This window comes from Natator depressus, chromosome 5 (assembly GCF_965152275.1).
Source record: "Natator depressus isolate rNatDep1 chromosome 5, rNatDep2.hap1, whole genome shotgun sequence".
In the NCBI taxonomy this organism is placed as follows: Eukaryota; Metazoa; Chordata; order Testudines; family Cheloniidae; genus Natator; species Natator depressus.
The window spans coordinates 70,795,427-70,816,856 of record NC_134238.1 but is presented as its reverse complement, the minus strand read 5'-3'; the positions used below and the strand labels follow the sequence as shown (position 1 = coordinate 70,816,856).

Genomic DNA, 21,430 nt, shown 5'->3' with positions numbered 1-21,430 from the left:
TCTGCCGACCTCACAGTTCCTTTATTGGATTCACAAAATTCAGAGCTGCTGTATTAGATTTAAATGTCTGTGAATAAATGGATTTCCAGATTAGACAGGGTTAGCATTGTTTTATGAACTAAATTGCTTTTTTCTCCCCCCTCCCCGCCCTCGCCCAGGAATGACTTGCTGATGGTGTGCCGTCAGTTGAATATGGAGGAGTCTGTTGCTGAGATCATGCACCAACTGGGAGCAGATGAAAATGGGAAAATTTCCTTTCGGGATTTTACTCGGTGCCGCATGCAGCTTGTGCGAGAAATCAGGAAAGAGGAAGTGGAACTTTCTGTGAAATCAGATGACTCTTGTAAAAAGAAGTTGTTAAGGTACAGAATAGCCTCCTGGCCAACGAGCAGTGATAACAGTTTGGGTAGGTACAATTTCAAATACTCCTCCAGGGATAAATAATGAATGCTGATGTCCTGTTTCTGTTAAGTTAATGGGAATATTTCCATTAACTTTACTGGGGCCAGGATTTCACTCAAAGGGTTTTGCAAGATCATCAGATAATAGATTTTTATCATTAATAATGAATAAAGTGCCCATCATCATGGTATCTGGTCATGCATCCGACGAAGTGGGTATTCACCCACGAAAGCTTATGCTCCAATACGTCTGTTAGTCTATAAGGTGCCACAGGACTCTTTGCTGCATTTATAAGAGAAGTACGGAACAACGTTTTTGTAAAACTCATGGGCACATAGATTGTGACCCTACTGCAGCAACAGGTTCACTTCCCTGAAAGGACGGGAGACAGATCGCTCAGCTGATTGTTAAAGTGCTAGGAAACTTCGGGACTACATTGACTGGAAAGCCTGAAGAAATATATAGGTAGAAACATTAAAGACAAGAAGAACACAGTACCCTCTAGTCCATCTTCCTTATCAAGGAAGTCTTACCCTGTTTCTCAGCTGGTGTCCAGTTCTGATTTCCTTAGAATTTAGTATATTTCTGTACGAACATGAGAGTTGCCAGCCTGGGTCAGAAAATCACTTCATCTAGTCCAGTATGTTATGATTGAGGAGAATACAAAATCCTCTCCTTCCTTTCCCCGCGCCCCAAAATAAACCAAACCAAACAAAAAACCCCCATAACACCTGACCAGATGAGCAATTCTGTGCATGAAGTTTATTTAATGCATTTTCCTAAGTGGACAATTGAATTAATATTTTTCTTATCATTGTTGATATATTTTCACAAAATTTTAAGTATGTCCATGAGATGGTAGAAGCAGGCTGAACATTTAAATTCCCTGCCCATGTTATTATTTTCCATTCCATGCAGATTAAGCCTCACTTTACGTCTGTCACTTTGCTTTAGTTTTGGTTATATTTTAGACCTGTTGGAAACTTCATGATTTCTATACAGTTATCCTGCTTTGATTTTTCCCGTGCTCCAGAGAAGTTCAGTGGTCATGCTGCTATTAAAAACACTTCACAGGGCACAAACATAATATGACCTGGAGCATGCTAATAGTCCTGACTAATGAGCTGCCTCTTCAGGGGCACATATCCTCTTTTTATTTAGTCAGGACTTGGAGAGCTAGTGATGTTATTTGAACCTGCTCCCTATTGCTTTGTAAACATTGCTTAAGACACGAGACGTCAAAATGTGCTAATTAATACAAATAAACTTGATGGATGCTGATTTTTTGGAGGAGGGTGTATTGTTTTTAATAACCGGTGTCTTCAAAGACTGTTTATAGGCCTTTCCTCAAGATTTATTTCCATGTGATGTGTCATCCACTGTTATCCCTTGAAAGTTTCTATCCAAAGTCCATGTGGAGTGCATAAATTACAGAAACTCCAAATTCATTTAGCTGCCACTGAGCAGCAGGGGTCCTGGTGACCTGCAGCAAAGGAATCTGCCTTCTTTGAAGGGACTTTTACATTAAGGAGTTTGTTTGGAGGTTGTACAGAGAGCAAATAGTTCAGGCCTCGTGAAAAAGAAGGCCTTTCAGCTATCTTCTTCACAAAGAGGTGCAAAAATGTATATGTACCTATTTAAAGTGAAGCTACAAACTTATACTTCCAGTACCCCAATCACTGCATCCCATTACATAGCAACGTAAAAGCAAGTGAAAAATAAAATTTCATAATAATTAACTATTATTCCTAACTGATTGTTGCAACTTGACTTCTGTAGATAATCTCGCTTTTCTCTCATGCCGTCATTGACTAGAGAATCTTTATAACATCCCTGCCAGTAAGTATTGTTAACTCCATTTTACAGATGGGGATGCAGCTGAAGCTAGGGAGGTTAAGTGACTTTCTTCAGGCCAAGGAAGGGGCAGTGTTAATCATGATTAGCACTCAGAAATCAGACTGTGCCCTCCCCCTCATTCTGTGCTCAGTCCACTGTGACTAGACCACAATATTGGTCAGAGTAATTAACCATTGGGACAATTTACAAAGGGTCATGGTGGGTTCTCCATCACTGACCATTTTAAAATCAAGATTGGATGTTTTTTTCTAAAAGATCTGCTCTGGAAATGATTTTGGGGAAGTTCTCTGTCCTGTGTAATACAGGAGGTCAGATTAGATGATGACAATGGCCCCTTCTGGCCATAGAATCTATTAAACCTGTTTCTGCCATTTCATTTAAATGGTAGAGTAGGACAGTGGACTGAACCTTCCATTTGAATACATGACAAAGCAGAACACTTTAAAAGTCACTAGAATAACATTTTTCATTTCATTAATGTCGTACTTCCAGGGTTCTCAAAATGCATTTTGGGTCCAATTCTACACCATTAAAATCAATGGGAGTTTTAACACTGATTTCAAAGTCAGTAGGGTCAAACTGTATACACAGGTGAATATTAAAGTAAGTTCTGTTGCTTAAATGTTATGTTTTTTTTAACACAGTAAAAGTAATAAAACATAGGTAAAATTAACTTTGAAAGTCTACTGTTGGGTCTACTGCGGTATCTGTGTCCAATCTAACTCATCAGAATAGATCTTCAGTAGGAAGTATTGAGAGAATTTCAAGTGTCTCCAAGAGACCTGTTGGCATCACTCAGTTACGGAGGCAATAAAGCCATGACAGGTACCTTAAAACCTGTCTTAAATGAGCACTCAAGAGACTGACAGATATGGATTGCTTAACAAAAGGGACGTTGTAATAATCAAGCAGAATAATAATTCATCAAGGAGTATGTTTGAGGTTACTTTTTTGTGATTTCTTAAAACAGAAAAGTTACCGAATAAAGGTGGCGTCTTTCATAGGTAGTACTGTATTTCTTAAAGTTTTGAAAGGTTATACATATTTTATGCAAAAAGTTGCAACAAATGCAATTATGATATATTTATATCTATAGATGTGCCTGGCATTTTACAGACAACTAGTACATTTACTGGATCTTCTATGGTAAAGGAATCTGACTTCAAAAATACAACTTCTAGGCACATTGTAACTTTTGAGAGAACAGATATTATACAAAACTGTGTTTTATCAGTAAAATCTTAATTCAGTTGGACAGATGAGTGGTTTTGCTGTCCAACTGGGAGCACTATGGCTACTGATACGATTCCACAGCCCAGATGCTCATATAAGAAAAAAACACAGACCATAAGCAATTCTGAGCTGTTCTAGTTTAGCAGTTCATAATTAATTAATTTGTAACCAATTCCCCTCTTCTCCCTCTAAAAAAGAAAACCCCTGGGCTTCTGATATAATGATGATGATATCATACCAATCGTGAGAAAAAATTTAAGGAATACCAGCATTTCAGACACAAATTAAGCTTATGGATAAATATGAGAGGCAGGTCATTTGGGGCTGAAAAATCATTGCTTTTGCTCTGCATTATTCCCGCATTTGATCTCCCTGTAAATAAATTGCGCTTAGAAGTTGATGCGGTGATAATTAAATTTATTTACCCTATATTTAATTAAAAGCTACAGAGTGATAGCTCAGCCCAAGTAGTGCAGATTCTTTCTCAGATTCACCCAGAAATTTTCACCCACGATTTATTTGACTTGTACAGCTATTCTGATTGTCTGGTTTAATTTATATATACATTGGGGTAGATAAACATATTAACTAGTAATGGATCGGTTTGTTGATGTGCAAATATTCTTTTGATACTCTCACCTCTCTGTTGTACAGTAGCAGATGTCCAGTCATTGCAGGTCAGCTTTCTTTCAGATAAAAAATCAGTGATACAGAGTTGGGTATATTCTTAGTGCAACTTATTTACACACACACCCCTTACCTGTCCCGGAACAGAAATGTCATGCAGGCGTTCCTCACTTCCAGGGGTTTTCAGCTCCAGCACTGATGCCCAGTTCCCAGAAAGAAAATCTGCCTAAAAAAATTGACTCTAGCTAAGAAATTAAGGCAAAGAGCAAACTCCCTTGATGCGTGCCTTAGCTCCTTCAAAGGATTTGCATAAAAAACCCCCAACAATCAAGCAATTCTTCGAAGACTATAATTTGCTTGCACACAAAGAAAAAGAACTTGTAAGAAACTGTATGTGAAACGGTGCCATATGGTGATCCCTGTCATAATTCACCATATTTGCATATCCATATGCTTCCAAATGAAATGTGAGAACTATAACTCTTCACGGACACCATAAAGAAAAGCCATCCTGAATAACAGGTGGGCTCCCTGAGAGGGACCATAGTCCTCGTAAACTGCTGCCTGCCTGCCTGTCTTCACAGTGGTTACCTCCTCTGTTCTGCCCTACCTTTTGCTCAGTTCTGTCTAGCTTACAGAAAGCATCTTATGCACCCCTTGGGCCCTGTTTTCCAGCTTGTCAGGGGGAAATTACCCAAAAGCACTGATCCTGCAGTTGACGGCTGCATAGAATGGATAGGGATAATTCCTCTGAAAGGGAAATTGTGTGTGAACCAGCTTCCTATTCCCCAATCTGATCTGGAATTGTTCTGTGTCCTCTTGTGGCACTAGGGGCATTATTGCCTATCTTGTTTGCTCTAGGATGTTTTAGATTTCCTTCAGTCAGTGTTCAAGAGGGGTCTCGAACATCAGTTATTCATCTGATGATCCATCATTGAGACTTTATCCTGCAGGTTCAGATGTGACCTTCATTTGACCCCTTAAGACAGACTTCTTCACTTATGATGGCCTTTCTTATTGTGCTGATCTTGGACAGTTGAGGGAGTGAATTCAGCTTTCATTTTCTCTCCTTAGTTCTTTTCAGAAAGCTGATTTTTAACTTTCTTTGTGAATTTGTTCACAAGGTGAATACCAAATTCCACCTGAGCAAACCCCCTCTCATCTCCTTTCCTCCAGGACAAGAGGCTACATTAGTGGATGGTAAGAATATTATCAAATTTTGCGTTCCCCATTCTCAAAAGTGTAAATGATCAAAGCCGTTGTTCATCTGATTTGAGGGTTACAACAAGGGTAAGGCAGTGACAAAAACCACCATCGCTTGGTGGGTTTTAGGTTGCATTCTCACAGGACATGTCCAGATTGTTGGTTTTGTTCTTAACTTGTCAGACACTATTTGGCTAGAGAAGTCTCCTCTTCATGGGAGTGAATGTGCTGAAGCATCCAGTTCCAAGGTATGCTAGGTATGCTGTCAACATGAATGACAGTGACATATGTCCTGAATATGTCACTGTCAACTGGACCTTGCTGTTTCTCAGTGTGACTGTGGGGCCATGCTAGTCACACAATAAGTGTTTGCTGCCTCTTGGAGTTACCACTTGCTACATCTGCTGTCTGATTATTAATTCACAGTCGTAGGATTGGAGAGAGACATACATGGTGAGGGAGAATTACTTGGTGGTAATCTTGTTCATTATAGTCTTCTCTTCTCACACCCTACATCCTAGCCTCTTCCCCACTGGGTGATGTGCTGCTACTTGTTTTTTCTCTCTCGCTAACTTGTAGTCTCTTCCTTCTCTATGGCTCTGGAAGTTGCTCTGATGGGAGGGAAGGCTGTTGTTACTGAGGTTTAGTTAATCCATGGGGGGCAAAGGAGTTCAGAACTCTTTGCTGTCTTGTTTACAGTAGGTGATACTGTAACCTGTCTGTCCATTATACCACTGTTGTTGGGTGGTAGAAGGAGAGACTATGCTAGTAAAATTAGCAGTACGTAAATTTGTTTTACACCATACTGGCTCTAACTCTCTCTGAAAAGAAACATGTCTTTGGAGCTTCTTTTAGATTTTGGGAGCCATTATTGCCACAGCCAAATCTGAATCTTTATCCTGTCACTCATTGCTTAGGGCACAAAAAAGTCTCCACCAACCCTGTCTATCCTGGGCCCTTCTTTGCATATCCTCTGTGTTGCGAAGTCCCATACGTTTTCCTTCTCTTAGTACTGTTTAGTGGAGAGATTATTTTGATTGTCCCCTTTTACATATTCCTACAGCTGCCCAGTGGCATGCCAGCCATGACACATGCTCTGGCTTCAGTCTGAACACATGTCCTAGACATTTCCGTCTTCTTTTCTAGATAACTTTGGAGATAAGGAGTTGTTAAACTCTGACTAATCTCAGAATTGGTTATAAATTCAATCCATTTAATTCTTAATAATTTCAGAGGCATTTGCTTTTGAAGACATTTAGCTGTCTGTTGTATCTTTGATCAATATCTGGCTTTCACATCCATATGTCAAGGTGGAATTAACATTTGAGTTGAAGATTTGTAGTTTGGTTTTAAAGTTGTAGATTTTCAATGACCAACTCTTATTTAAGATGGTGAATGCAGCAGATGCCTTGCCAATTTGGGACATTATTCCTTCTGGATATCCCTGCTGGCATGCACTGCTAAGGTATGTGAAGTGAGTCATCTCTTGGAGTCTTTTGCCTTCTTATGTAATGCTTGAGTTGAGAGTTGCTGGGATTCTCATTAGATTTGTTTGGGGTTTTTTTATATCCAGGTGGTGATATAGGCAAATTTGGAAAAAAAAAAAAAAAAAAGATTCCATGGGAGTACTTCATCTGCTAACTTATGTGTGCTTTCCATCTGAAACTCTGTCAGGGTGTTTAAAGTAAGTTGAGTAATGTATAGGGCCCTACCAAATTCACGGTCCATTTTGGTCAATTTCACAGTTGTAGGATTTTAAAAATTGTAAATTTCATGATTTCAGCTATATAAATCTGAAATTTCATTGTAGGGGTCCTGACCCAAAAAGGAGTTGTGGGGGTCGCAAGGTTATTGCAGGGCGGGTTGCGGCACTGCTACCCTTACTTGTATGCTGCTGCTGGTGGTGGCGCTGCCTTCAGAGCTGGGCAGCTGGAGAGCGGCGGCTGCTGGCCAGGAGCCTAGTTCTGAAGGCAGAGCCACCAGCAGCAGCAGCACAGAAGTCAGGATGGCATGGTATGGTACTGCCACCCTTACTTCTGTGCTGCTGCCTGCAGAGCTGGGCCCTCAGTCACCCGTCACCACTCTCCAGCCACCCAGTGTTGAAGGCAGCAGCATAGAAGTAAGGGTAGCATGGTATGGTATTGCCAGCCTTCTGCTCTGCTGCTGGCGGGGCTCTGCCTTCAGAGCTGGGCACCCAGCCAACAGCAGCCGCTCTCCGGCCACCTACCTCTGAAGGCAGCACAGAAGTAAAGGTGGCAATACTGTGACCCCCCTAAAATAACCTTGCAACCCCCCCTGCAACTCCCATTTGGGTCAGGACCCACATTTGAGAAATACTGGTCTCCCCCATGAAATCTGTATAGTATAGGGTAAAAGCACACAAAAGACCAGATTTTACGGTCCGTGATGCATTTTTCATGGCCATGAATTTGGTAGGGCACTAGTAATGTAGCATTAAATATGCCACAGTGGGATATTTAGGGCCAGATTCACAATAGGCTTTTGTTTTGTAGACTCTGGCAAAAGGCCCCTAGCTGTGGAAAGTCTTCCAGGAAAGTGCTTGTGGTGGAGCACATTTCCCGCATCCTTCCCTCTGCCGGGTTATCTGCAGGCAGACAGCCAGCACAGCCTTTGCTGTGGGTAGGTGTGAGTGTCTTGATGCTCTGCATGTTTGTTATGGTTATGTGATATTGGTAAATTCCAACCTAGAGCTAGGGACAACATTGCTTTTCAGTTTTAGTTATTTTTTTTTTAACAAAAGAAAAATATTAGCTTACTCAGGTCAAATATTATCTCCTTTCCCTCCTCTTCCATCTTCCTGAATGTTGTGCACCCTCCTTGACATAATTGGCAATGTGTCAGACTTGTACTTTGGATTGTTGCGGTCATTGAAATGGCATGCCCACATAATGATGATTTCATTTAATTCAGATGAAAATCCAGGTTATGTGGGGTGCAAAGAAGGCAGATTATAGCTGTTTAGTTTTATGCATGGGATTTTTTTTTATATAAGAGAAAATAATGGTGTCTGTCCAACCATATATAAATATTTGTGTTCTATAGTCCAGCTATATAGTTTGGAGGGCACATTTGAACTTCATCTAACCTTTGTGCTATTTCAAGATAAATGCACCCTCTTTCTTTCATACACTTTTTAGTAGAGCTAATTAATTTCTGGAGGAAAAGATTATTAGCCTTTTAATACAGATTACAGACAAAATATTAAACTGAGATCCTAACCATTCATGGTCATTACATAAAAGCACACTTTTTGCAAGTATATGGGTATTTTGGCCAAATTTGAATTGGTTAAAGAAATTTTATCTACCTAAAATTGTCCCTGTAGTTTCATTGGCTATTGTGTTTTCAACATTCCATCCTGAAGTGGTGCTTGATATAACAGTGCACAGGAAAAGAGCAACTGTCTTCTGCCGCAGAACATAAGAGCAGCTACACTGGGTCAGACCAAAGGTCCATCTAGCCCAGTATCCTGTCTTCCAACAGTGGCAAATGCCAGGTGCCCCAGAGGGAATGAACAGAACAGGTAATCATCAAGTGATCCATCCCCAGTTGCCCATTCCCAGCTTGTCCCTAGCCTCTGTTTGCCACACCGTCGCTGCCCATCCTGGCTAATAGCCATTGATGGACCTATCCTCCATGAACTTACCTAGTTCTTTTTTCACCCCTGTTATAGTCTTGTCCTTCACAATATCCTCTGGCAAAGAATATACTGAAGCTTGTAAAATTTGGGATTTTGGGATGAAAGTTGCTATAGAAATGTCAGTTCTTCTTTGAAAAAACAAAAGGAGTACTTGTGGCACCTTAGAGACTAACCAATTTATTTGAGCATAAGCTTTCGTGAGCTATAGCTCACGAAAGCTTATGCTCAAATAAATGTTCATGTCAATTGTTCATGTCAGTTCCAATCAGGTGTGCATGTGCCGCGTGCACGGTCGTTGGAAACTTTTCCCCTTAGCAGCTCCCTTCGGGTCGGCTAGGGATCCCCCTGGAGTGGTGCCTCCATGGCGCTCAATATATGACCCTGCCAACCCAACCCCCCTTCAGTTCCTTCTTACAGTCCATGGCGGCATTGGAACTGCGTTTTGCTTGCTTGAAAGTTTTAGTTTTAGCCTAGTACCTAGTTCTACCCAGTTTCGTGTTTTAGTTAGTTGTTTATAGTTAGTATAGAATAGTTTATAGTTAGTTTATAGTATAGTATTGTTGTTTATAGTTAGTATAGAAATTGGTAAGTGGAATTGTTCCTATCCCTCACCCCGCCTTGGGCTTCAGGGTCTCAAGCCCAAGGATTTGTCTTGCGGTGTATGCCGAAGGCCTATGCCTCTTGGCGATCCACACGACTCGTGCCTGAGGTGTCTAGGGGAGGTGCATCAGTCTGAACGCTACAAGATTTGTAAGGCTTTCAAGCCTAGAACTAAAAAGGAGCGTGACTTCCTTTTAAAACAATTACTGATGGAAGCCGCACTCCGTCCAGTGGCACCTGACCACAAAGGCCCAGGCCTGAGCTCGGTGCGGAGCGCCCCGGCGTCGGTCTGCAAATCGGTGCTGAGGAAGGACTCTGGTGCGAGAGACCCTCGGCACTGAAGATCCCAGGCACCGCTCCATGTCTCTGATGCCCCCCATGCACCATAAGCAGGTGGACGGAGGGCGCTCTCCTCAGAGAGCTGTGAGACCATCAGGAGATGCTCTGTTGCTCCAGAGGAAAGACTCGTCTTCCAAGCAGCAAGAGTTCGTGACGTTAACTCCAGCGCCCCAGACGGCACTGTTGAGCCCGGCGCTTAGTGACTCTCTGGCGGAGCAGTGCCTGATGGAGGTGTTGGAGCCCGCCTCCACCCCGGATGCTTTTGAGGCTGCTAAGGAGCCATTTAAATAACTGCACCTCAACCCCAGCCGTTAGAGACAAGTCTCCAGCACCACCTAGATTGATACCATAGAGGCAAGTCCGCGATGATATGGCTCTCCTCATCGCCGGACCGACATCATTCCTGGCACTGTTCCAGGTCCCCATCGCCACAACACTCTCTGGCACTACGACTTGGTACAAGATCGCATGGCACTGAGTGTGCAACAATCTATATCTCCAGCACCGAGGGGTTGGCACCAATCTAGAACACCCTCACAGGGCTGGCACTGACATGAGGCACTGGAGCACAGCAACTGTTCCCCAGCACCGGACACGCAGCAGTGATCTTGGTCGCGGGACAGCTAGCACCGATCCTTGACGCAATCATCGCAGCGCCGATCCCCGACCTCTTCACGGCACTGACCGCCGGTGCAGTGGTCATCAGCACCACCATCTCGTCGCCCTTGGGATCCTCAGACTCAGAGGCTGACTCATTTTATTCAAGGTGCAGTAGACATAGGTCCGGTAAACAGCGAAGAGATGTGTAAGTGGACTGGCTGCTGCAATGGCCGCCCCCTGCACAGTGGCCTTTCTGGACCCTCTGGGCTTACCATCAGGCTCAGGGTACCTCTTCGAGGGCTTCTAGGTCGGTGGCCTTAGGATGTCACCTTTCCCGGTCACCAATGAGTAGACCTGCCTCTCAGGTTACGGAAGTGACCCTCTCTAGGCCACCCCTTCATACTACAGAGGAGTCTGCAGAACTGGCTCCAGAACCACCCTTAGGAAAGGACATATCTGACCCGGTTGGACCAGTGGAGGAGTCTAGTGCAGCACAGCAACAACCCAGGCAGCTAGAGGGCCATGAAGACCCTGGACCTTCACTTGCTACCTCATCATCCTCATAAGGCAGGAGTGTCAGCTTCAGGTCCTCTGCCCATTGACCACAGGGCACACCAGGATCTGCTCCGCCGCATTGCCTGTAACATGGGCCTACAGACGGAGGAAGTAACTGAATCGGAGGACCCAATGGTGGACATTCTCGCCTCCGAGGGGCCTTCCAGAGTGGCATTACCTGTAATAAAAACTATTCAAAATAATAACAAGATCCTGTGGCAGATTCCAGCCTCCATTCTGCCCATTGCCAGGGGAGTGGAAAGGAAGTACTTTGTCCCCTCCAAGGGATATGAGTTTTTATTCTCCCACCCACACCCTTGCTCCTTGGTGACGCCACCCTGAGGCTAATCAGATGACATTCAAATATACTGCCAGAGACTGTATTTGCTTACAATAACATGTCAATTCATAGTATCCTCTTGTTCTTGCCTGTATATGTTTTAGACACTCTTTTATGTAGCATTTTTAAAGAACATATTTAATGAAATTCTCTTACCTGTAGCAATCACTTCATGTCAGTCAAGATTAATGAAGGAATACATTCAAATTAGGTTTGGTTTGTTAATCTAGTGCCCAGGTCTTAATGTGGATAAGGCACAACATATCACTGCTAGTCATATTCTTGGGATCATAAACCAAGTAACACTATCCAAAAATAAATGTAAAAACATCTCTCAGTGCCATCTAACTCAAGCCAAACATGTGGCAGTGCTCTATGGTGTCTTGAACCAGTTCCAATTTTCTGTGATACCATTTAGCCAGCTTTTTAGATGTTGTTCATGCAATAAAAATTGTTGGTTAGCTGCTAGGAAAATGATTCTCTGTTCATTTAGTGGTGTTTAGTTAAGCATGAATATCCTGTTATCCCTTAGATCTTTCAAGAGATTCACTTGTAGCATAAAAGAATTTCCTAGGGGCTTATTTTGCTTACTGCTTTCTTACTTACTAGACATGCAAACCTGTAGCTGTGCATTAAAAGAGGAGTGTTTGCACATTTGCTTTAGAGTAATTTTAAAAGCTTGTAAGATAGCAATTTAAAAAGTTTTTTTTTAATTGAAATCAATCTGAATGCTTCACGCTGTAAACTGATCATCTTTATGGATTTGGAAAGAAACTTTCCCAACCACAAAACTGCATTGCACAATTGGCCAGTATGTTGTAGGAAGTTTTCCATTCAAATGAAGCATCATCAAGTGCTGGTCACTGCTAGAGTCAAGATACTTTCTTTCTAGGCCAATGGTCTGATGGATAACATGACACTTGACTTTGAATGATTACATCATGGTTTTGTTCTTGGCCCAACAAGTTTATTTTCTTCTGGTTTTCATGCAGGCACTAAGTGTATTTACTTTTCTAAGATTTCAGATTTATTTTGCTTTTTGCATATATTTTAAAAGAACCTTTTGATAATTGTGTCAGCCACCCAGACCATGAGCTTTACAAAGAGGGGACCCCTGCTTGTTCCTGGAGAGTGAGAATGAAGATTAATCCTCCCAAAATTGTTGCAGATTTTTTTAAAGCTGCAATTAGTTCAAGTGTTTTACAAAAGTAATTCCCTAATTTTAGGGTGTAGCAACAGGAATCTCAGCAACACAAAATTACTGCAATTGGAGATCTTATCTCAGATTCTAGAGGCTGGTACTGCTAAACTCTGGGGTGATAGATTTAGCAAGCTTGAGGATAGTTCAGTACCAGAATATGAACATTTTAATAATTTGGATAAATATACTGAAGAAGAAGAATAAAAATGTTAGAATTTTGGATCTACCTAATACACAGGATTAGATTTAATATGTATAAAAATGCAAGGTTAAAACTAGAGAAGCCTCATATTATTGAAAATTGATGTGAGAATTAATCATAGAATCTTAGATATGTAGGGCTGCAATAGACCTTGAGAGGTCATTTGGTCCATCTCCACATGCTGAAGCGGGACTAAGTATACTTACACCATTTGTGACAATCAGGATCCAGACACGTCAAGTGGAGAAACTGGGGTCTGAACCCCAAAGAATAAGAAATTGAATCAGTTGGTTGTATACCCTGCTATTGTGTTGAAAAATATCAGATAAGATTATGAAGTTCTGAACATGATGGTCATTATGAGATGTGTATACAGACCATGGTTATAAATCTGTGTATTTATTTATATAGAATAGTGTGCTCATGACTGGTTCACCAATTTCAAATAAACCTCACAGTTTGGAGGGTCTTCTTCCAAGTCAGTTATTTACACAAAGTTAACTTCAAGTACCCATCCATTGTCCAGCCAGGAGAAGTCCATGGTGGACCATTAGAGTTAATGGGAAAACACTGAAACATCTTGAAACTGAAAAGAAAACTTCAGGCTTGGAAAACTGAGAGAAGGGAGTTTCCCCCATTCTGAATCACCATAGTTTGAGAGAGAGAGGGGAGAAACTGAAACCCCTGAAAAGAGAAGGGGTTTAAAGGGACATCCAGGCACTGAGGGCAGCATCTAAGCAGGAAGCTGTCAGTGAAACACTGGACCCCTCCCCTTGATGATGGTGGAGGTGTGCTGGGGGACTGCTCAGAGGCAACAGGTAACTTATTTTAGAAAAGGGAATTTAGTTAATATAGCAGCATAAGCCTCAAGTTGTGTCTTTATGTTTATTTTCTGCATAACTTGTATGTGTTTGCTTTTCCTCACTATTTCATCTTTGATTTTGTGATTTTGTTCCTATTAAATAAGCCTTTTGTTTATTTTTACCCCGAGCAGGTCTCTGCTGTGAAGTCTGTTTGGGGCGTGAGTGCCAAAGTGAACTGATAACTGAGGGCAGGTTTCACACCTTTGGGGGGTGATGAACCAGAGGGGGAAAATGTCTGGTAGTTAAGAACTCGGGGTGTCTGGTAGTTAAGAACTCGGGGAGACGGATTTGGGGAGACTCGGGACCAGAAGGGCTGTTGGGGATCACCCTGCAAGGAGTAAATAGGCTGGTGGAAGCCAGGGTGAGATCTTTGTCTGTAGGCTGGCTACTGGTGTAGGGCTCCAGCTATAGAAGCATAGCTTTGGGCAGGTGGTGACAGAACCTTTCCTGGTTTGGGTGATCCCCAAAATGCCACACCATCCCTGACAGGTTTGTCTAACCAGTTCTTAAAAATCTCTAGTTGTTTGGATTCTACAACCTCCCTTGAAAGCTTCTTCCACATCTTAACTATCCTTATAGTTAGAAAGGTTTTTTCCCCCCCGATATCTAATCTAAATCTCCCTTGCTGCAGATTAAGCCCATTATTTCTAGTCCTACCTTCAGTGGATATGGAGAACAGTTGATCACCATCCTCTTTATAACAGCCCTGTTATCAGGCCGCTTAGGCTACTTTTCTCAGGACCGAATATAACAGGTTTTTTTAACCTCTCTTCACAGGTCAGGTTTTCTAAATCTTTTTTCATTTGTGTTGCTGTCCTCTGAACCCCCTCCAATTTGTCCACATCTTCCTTAAAGCGTGACATCCAAAACTGGCCACAGTACTCCAGCTGAGGCCAGACCAGTGATGAGTAGAATGGGACAATTACATTACATTCCATGTTTTTTATACAGCACTTCTGTTAATACATCCCAGAATATTAGGCTTTTTTGCAACTACATCGCATTGTTGGCTCGAATGCAATTTGTGATCCGCTATAACCCCTCAATCCTTTTCTGCAGCACTGCCACTTCACCAATTGCATTCCCCATTTTGTAATTGTGCATTTGATTTTTCCTTCGTAAGTGTGGTACTTTGCACTTGTATTAATTTGAATTTCATCATGTTGATTTCGGACCAAATCTTCAATTTGTCAAGGTAATTTTGAATTCTAACCCTGTAATCCAAAGTGCTTGCAACCCCTTCCAGCTTGGTTTCATCTGCAAATTTTATAAGCATATTCTCCACTCCATTATCCAAGTCATTAATTAAAATTTTGCATAGAACTGGGCCCTAGACACGTCCTCCTACTTTGACAGTGAACCATTGATAACTGCTGTTTTATTATAATTTTTCAATCAGTTGTGCAAACATTTTACAGAATTTCATCTAGACCACATCTCCTGAGTTTGCTTATGAGAATGTCATGTGGGACTGTGCCAAAAGCTTTGCTAAAATCACTTCTATTGCTTCCCCTTATCCACTAGGCCAGGAATTCTGTCAATTAAGGAAATGAGGTTGGTTTGACATTATTTGTTCTTGACTACTCCATATTGGCTATTCCTTATCACCCTATTATCCTCTAGGTGCTTACAAATTTATTGTTTAATTATATGTTCCAGTATCTTTTCAGATACTGGAATACTAAGCTGAGAAGTCAAAGAAGTTACTTCATCCCTTGTCTTGGGAATCTTGACTTTTGTCTTCTACTTTGTCCTATCATCCTGACAGATGCAGTATGGTTTCAGATCTGTAATTTGATACTGATTAGCATTTTTTGTGGTCTCTTTGGCACTTCAGAGGAATCATTGCTTGACTTGTTGTAATATGTGAGTATTTTATTTGTTTTCAGATAACAGTAAATCCCAGCAAACAACATTGAGGAGTCAAATGTATATTTATGAGAAGTCCAGTGGTGCAAGTATGGTGGTACGGTACGGTATGTTGTACCAGTAAGATATTTATAGCTGGTACAGTATACTGGAAAGACACAGGAGGAGCCCGCCCCCAGCCCTTCCACACAGCTGCATCTCCTGAGTCCTCCTGCCATAGAATCATAGAATATCAGGGTTGGAAGGGACCCCAGAAGGTCATCTAGTCCAACCCCCTGCTCGAAGCAGGACCAATTCCCAGTTAAATCATCCCAGCCAGGGCTTTGTCAAGCCTGACCTTAAAAACCTCTAAGGAAGGAGATTCTACCACCTCCCTAGGTAACGCATTCCAGTGTTTCACCACCCTCTTAGTGAAAAAGTTTTTCCTAATATCCAATCTAAACCTCCCCCATTGCAACTTGAGACCATTACTCCTCGTTCTGTCATCTGCTACCATTGAGAACAGTCTAGAGCCATCCTCTTTGGAACCCCCTTTCAGGTAGTTGAAAGCAGCTATCAAATCCCCCCTCATTCTTCTCTTCTGCAGACTAAACAATTCCAGCTCCCTCAGCCTCTCTTCATAAGTCATGTGCTCTAGACCCCTAATCATTTTTGTTGCCCTTCGCTGGACTCTCTCCAATTTATCCACATCCTTCTTGTAGTGTGGGGCCCAAAACTGGACACAGTACTCCAGATGAGGCCTCACCAATGTCGAATAGAGGGGAACGATCACATCCCTCGATCTGCTCGCTATGCCCCTACTTATACATCCCAAAATGCCATTGGCCTTCTTGGCAACAAGGGCACACTGTTGACTCATATCCAGCTTCTCGTCCACTGTCACCCCTAGGTCCTTTTCCGCAGAACTGCTGCCTAGCCATTCGGTCCCTAGTCTGTAGCGGTGCATTGGATTCTTCCATCCTAAGTGCAGGACCCTGCACTTATCCTTATTGAACCTCATCAGATTTCTTTTGGCCCAATCCTCCAATTTGTCTAGGTCCTTCTGTATCCTATCCCTCCCCTCCAGCGTATCTACCACTCCTCCCAGTTTAGTATCATCTGCAAATTTGCTGAGAGTGCAATCCACACCATCCTCCAGATCATTTATGAAGATATTGAACAAAACCGGCCCCAGGACCGACCCCTGGGGCACTCCACTTGACACCGGCTGCCAACTAGACATGGAGCCATTGATCACTACCCGTTGAGCCCGACAATCTAGCCAGCTTTCTACCCACCTTATAGTGCATTCATCTAGCCCATACTTCCTTAACTTGCTGACAAGAATACTGTGGGAGACCGTGTCAAAAGCTTTGCTAAAGTCAAGAAACAATACATCCACTGCTTTCCCTTCATCCACAGAACCAGTAATCTCATCATAAAAGGCGATTAGATTAGTCAGGCATGACCTTCCCTTGGTGAATCCATGCTGACTGTTCCTGATCACTTTCCTCTCCTCTAAGTGCTTCAGGATTGATTCTTTGAGGACCTGCTCCATGATTTTTCCAAGGACTGAGGTGAGGCTGACTGGCCTGTAGTTCCCAGGATCCTCCTTCTTCCCTTTTTTAAAGATTGGCACTACATTAGCCTTTTTCCAGTCATCCGGGACTTCCCCCGTTCGCCACGAGTTTTCAAAGATAATGGCCAAGGGCTCTGCAATCACAGCCGCCAATTCCTTCAGCACTCTCGGATGTAACTCGTCCGGCCCCATGGACTTGTGCACGTCCAGCTTTTCTAAATAGTCCCTAACCACCTCTATCTCCACAGAGGGCTGGCCATCTCTTCCCCATTCTGTGATGCCCAGCGCAGCAGTCTGGGAGCTGACCTTGTTAGTGAAAACAGAGGCAAAAAAAGCATTGAGTACATTAGCTTTTTCCACATCCTCTGTCACTAGGTTGCCTCCCTCATTCAGTAAGGGGCCCACACTTTCCTTGGCTTTCTTCTTGTTGCCAACATACCTGAAGAAACCCTTCTTGTTACTCTTGACATCTCTTGCTAGCTGCAGCTCCAGGTGCGATTTGGCCCTCCTGATATCTTTCCTACATGCCCGAGCAATATTTTTATACTCTTCCCTGGTCATATGTCCAACCTTCCACTTCTTGTAAGCTTCTTTTTTATGTTTAAGATCCGCTAGGATTTCACCATTAAGCCAAGCTGGTCGCTTGCCATGTTTACTATTCTTTCGACTCATCGGGATGGTTTGTCCCTGTAACCTCAACAGGGATTCCTTGAAATACAGCCAGCTCTCCTGGACTCCCTTCCCCTTCATGTACTGTACAGACCCCTGCCTGGGGTCTGTACAGTAGCCCCGCCAGAGGACAGGGTTGGGGGGGACAGCAGCCACGCCGGAGGAGCTGCTGATGTGGGGCTGCCCAGTGGCCCCACGTTCTGCTCCTTTCCCCACTGCGGTTTCGGAGAGTCCTGATCTCCCGGGAACTGCAGCAGCAAAAGGAGCAGAACGTGGAGCCGCCGGGTGTACCCATGCCGGCAGCTCCTCCGGCGCAGCTGTATCGCTCCTAGCCCTTCCGTGCAGCTGCGTCCCCTGAGTCCTCCTGCCTGGTGTCTGTACAGCAGAAGTCTCCAGCGCAGTGGGAGGAGGACAGAGGGCTCCTCCCTTCACCCTGCCAGGTAATGTGGGATGGATGTGAATCATGGGGAGGGGATGGAGAGAGCGCCGGGGCCCCAGGCTGGGGGCGGGGAGGAGTCATGTGGGGAGGTCACTGCCCCCCCTTTGTGTCCCTCCCATGAGTGCAGCGTACTGGCAATAAATGATTTCTATTTGCACCACTGGAGAAGTCCAAGGCCTTTCCTTTCCATGGCAAAAAATTTTGGCCCAGTGCCTTTTCCCCCTCCCCCTTCCAAACTTATGTGCACAGAATGGATCTTCCATACACTCTTCTACCCCTTCCACAGGTAAGGAGTTTAGAGACCTCTCTGGCACTGTTCCCCCCTTTGAATCCTGAAGAGTTGGCAGGGAATGGGGAGATGTGTATTGTCCCCCATCTCCAGTCCCAAAGGAGACAAGTCAAGAGAGAATATAGTCCCAGTCTTTTCTGTCAAGCCACTCCAGAGGGGCAACTGTGGTCAGAGGGAGTGAGATCCATGAGGCCCAGCGCTGGCAGAGATGGCCCTAGACTTCCTGAGATCCAGTTTGAATCCCACAATCTCTGTCAGGTTTGAGGTGGGCCTTGTGGGCTTTTCTGTGGTAAAGAAAATTCCTTTCAGCAATAGGACAACGTGGTGGGATTTTTGCAAGGGGGTGCTTATGAAGAATTCTTCCCCAAAGCTCCATACTGATGGAAGAGAGTGTTTTTTAAATAATTTATTTCCTCTTTTCTATTGTTCAGGAACAATTTTAATGAAATTCTGTGGGAGCTGGATGTTGATATTTAAGAACAAACTTTCAAAGTAGCCATAAAAAATAACCCCTCCGCTTCAGTTCCTTCTTACCACCTGTGACGGTTAGCTGGAATGCTTTTTTCTCTTGCTTTGGCAAGCCTTCTCCCTAGTGGTCATTGGACTGTTCTCTGTAAATAGTTAGTTTAGTTATAGTATAGTTAGAATTCCAGTAAGGAGTTGTTCTGGGGATTGTCCCCTTTCCCTACCTTCCCCTCCCCCCCTGCCCTCTGGCACCGGGGTATGCCTTGGTAACCGGGTTTTAAACTCTGTGCACCTTGTAGCAAGCAAGCCAGGTGTGGGGAGACTAAGAGGGAGTTTCTTTCTTTCCCCCCATGCCTCTGTTGTGAAAGGGGCAGCACTATCCCTGGGTGAGGAGGTACTGCAGAGCCAGCTGGGGAACAGCAGGGTTGAGCACTCCCAGGTTAAGAAAGGGGTGGTGACGGAAAGGAGCGCCGCCTGTCCTGTATGTTAAGGAAGGGGGAAGAAGTCCTTCCATATATGGAATAGGTGTAATAGGCTGCCTTTTCCTAAGAGGCAGGGGAAGCAAGGAATGAGTGTCAATCAAAGAGTTGTTTCTGGTAGAATGGTGGATTTCTCCTTTGTCCTGTGGGAAGGTCTGAAGATCTGTGGAGCTGGCAGTCCTAGGATTGGTAGATGAACTTCTGCAATTTACTCCAGAGCTTGCAAGCTATTTTGGTTTGGGCTTTCAACAAATGACAACTGACAGAGCAAGATTGCTCTGACTGCTCCAACCTTGATAAGATTATTTGAAAGCACTTCTGCCTGTCAGAGATGTAAAACCAGCTCCATTGCCATCTGCATTCACTGCTGTAACAGGAAGGGACGGAATCGGGAGGAGGAGACTGGAGCAGGAAATGGAAGCGTTCTAATTTGCATATGCAAATTGACTTGTTTTTATTTATCTGGCTTGGCTGAGGTGCTTATTGAAGGACGCAGTTACAACCCCAAGGAGAGAGGTGCCTGGAATAGTGCAAGAACACACTTGGTTAACTGGTGCATAATTGTGCTTGAACACAAGAAGCTGTGGGAGGCTAGTTCCTTCCTGGTCATTGAAGCTAATGAATAAAAGCAACATACCACACTCAATAAATGAAAAGCTTTTTCTATTGTCACTGCTGAGAATAGGTTTCTCTGTAATAAAACATCTTATAGACACGTACTCCAGCTGCCGTATGTTTGCATATCCCAAAGAAACTATAGGTTCCTGATGCAAATCAGTCACCATCCTTTATTGCTTCCATGTTATGTGGAGAACATTATGTAGTCTGCTGTAAATGTGTATGAATAAATTTAGATTCACTGAGGTAGCATTGCTGCTGTAGTTTAGCACTTTAAATTATCTGCAGCATAATAACCATTGACAATGAAGTTCCATGAAGGCTTTGGCCTTTGACTCCTGCACTAGAGCTGTTTCCTGATTTGCACAGAGACCATTTTGATTATCTGCTCCTCATTGTGAGTTGGTTTTATTTCCATTACTAACACAATTTAGTCAGAAAACCTTTCAAGAACAACAAGAACATTTGTTCTTTCTTTCGCCCTCCTCATTGGTTTTTTATAGCTCTTCTGGGAACAATATCCCAGACAGCAGGATGTGAGAAAGGTTACAGTCCATTTTGAAAAGACAATAGAAACAAAGAGTGCTCAAAAGCCCCAAACATGACAATTGAGTTTTTACTGCCTGAGCCAAATTAGCAGCTTGTAAACTTGACCCCACTTGTTCCTTTCTTGCCTTTCGAACACACTGACCTTCAATGAGCTCTCCTGTATGTGCTTTATACCTCCTTTAAACAATCAGAAGTCTAGTCAGCTTTTAATTTTCTTTAAGTGCTTTTGATCATAGCAATCTTTGCATAAGCAGAAACGAGAATAGAGGATTTTGGAATCCTTCTCCTCCTTTCCTTTTTTCTTTGTTTTGAAATGTTCAGGCTTGTTCCTTGCTCATCCTGTGTAAATATATACTATGTTATAGGTGGAGGGTGGCCTCTCTTGTTTCATTTTGCAAGCCTTTTCCTTCATGCTGATAGTGCCTCTGTCACTAGTACTTTTTATGTTAGTGGCGGAGCATGAAAAATGAGAGCTACTATTTTAATGCATGCCATAGGGCTTGTTCTTGGAGTACCCAGGCCTGAGAGTCACCTCCAGTAACACCACCAGTCTTTCAGCCATTCAAGCACTTTCTTCTGGGTTATGCCAGCCCTGTCTTCATCTTGTGGGTTAACGAGTGCACCCCAGTCCCTAGTCTCTTTGAATCAGTCCCCTGTGATATCGAGCCCCTGCCACTAGCTACTCTCAAAAATTCCACTGCCCCCAATCGTGCAGTGTACCCCAATTTACCAGTTTTACATTAAATCCACCACTGCTGTAAACCACACAACACTTGTGAGCACTGGCAATAAAACACAACTAGGTTTATTTA

The 21,430-nt window shown here is 43.2% G+C and overlaps 1 protein-coding gene across 3 annotated transcripts in view; it reads left to right on the top strand.

Annotated features, from left to right (window-relative positions):
* The window catches only part of MCC (MCC regulator of Wnt signaling pathway), a 347,649-nt gene that overhangs the window by 51,176 nt on the left and 275,043 nt on the right, over positions 1–21,430 (top strand). For 2 of the 3 annotated variants that reach the window (XM_074952966.1, XM_074952965.1), the window contains exon 2: positions 159–406. The exons of the other annotated variant lie outside the window; for it this stretch is intronic. In XM_074952966.1, coding sequence (XP_074809067.1) covers positions 159–406 — 248 coding nt within the window. The remainder of the gene's footprint in view (positions 1–158; positions 407–21,430) is intronic. 3 annotated transcript variants of the gene reach the window in all.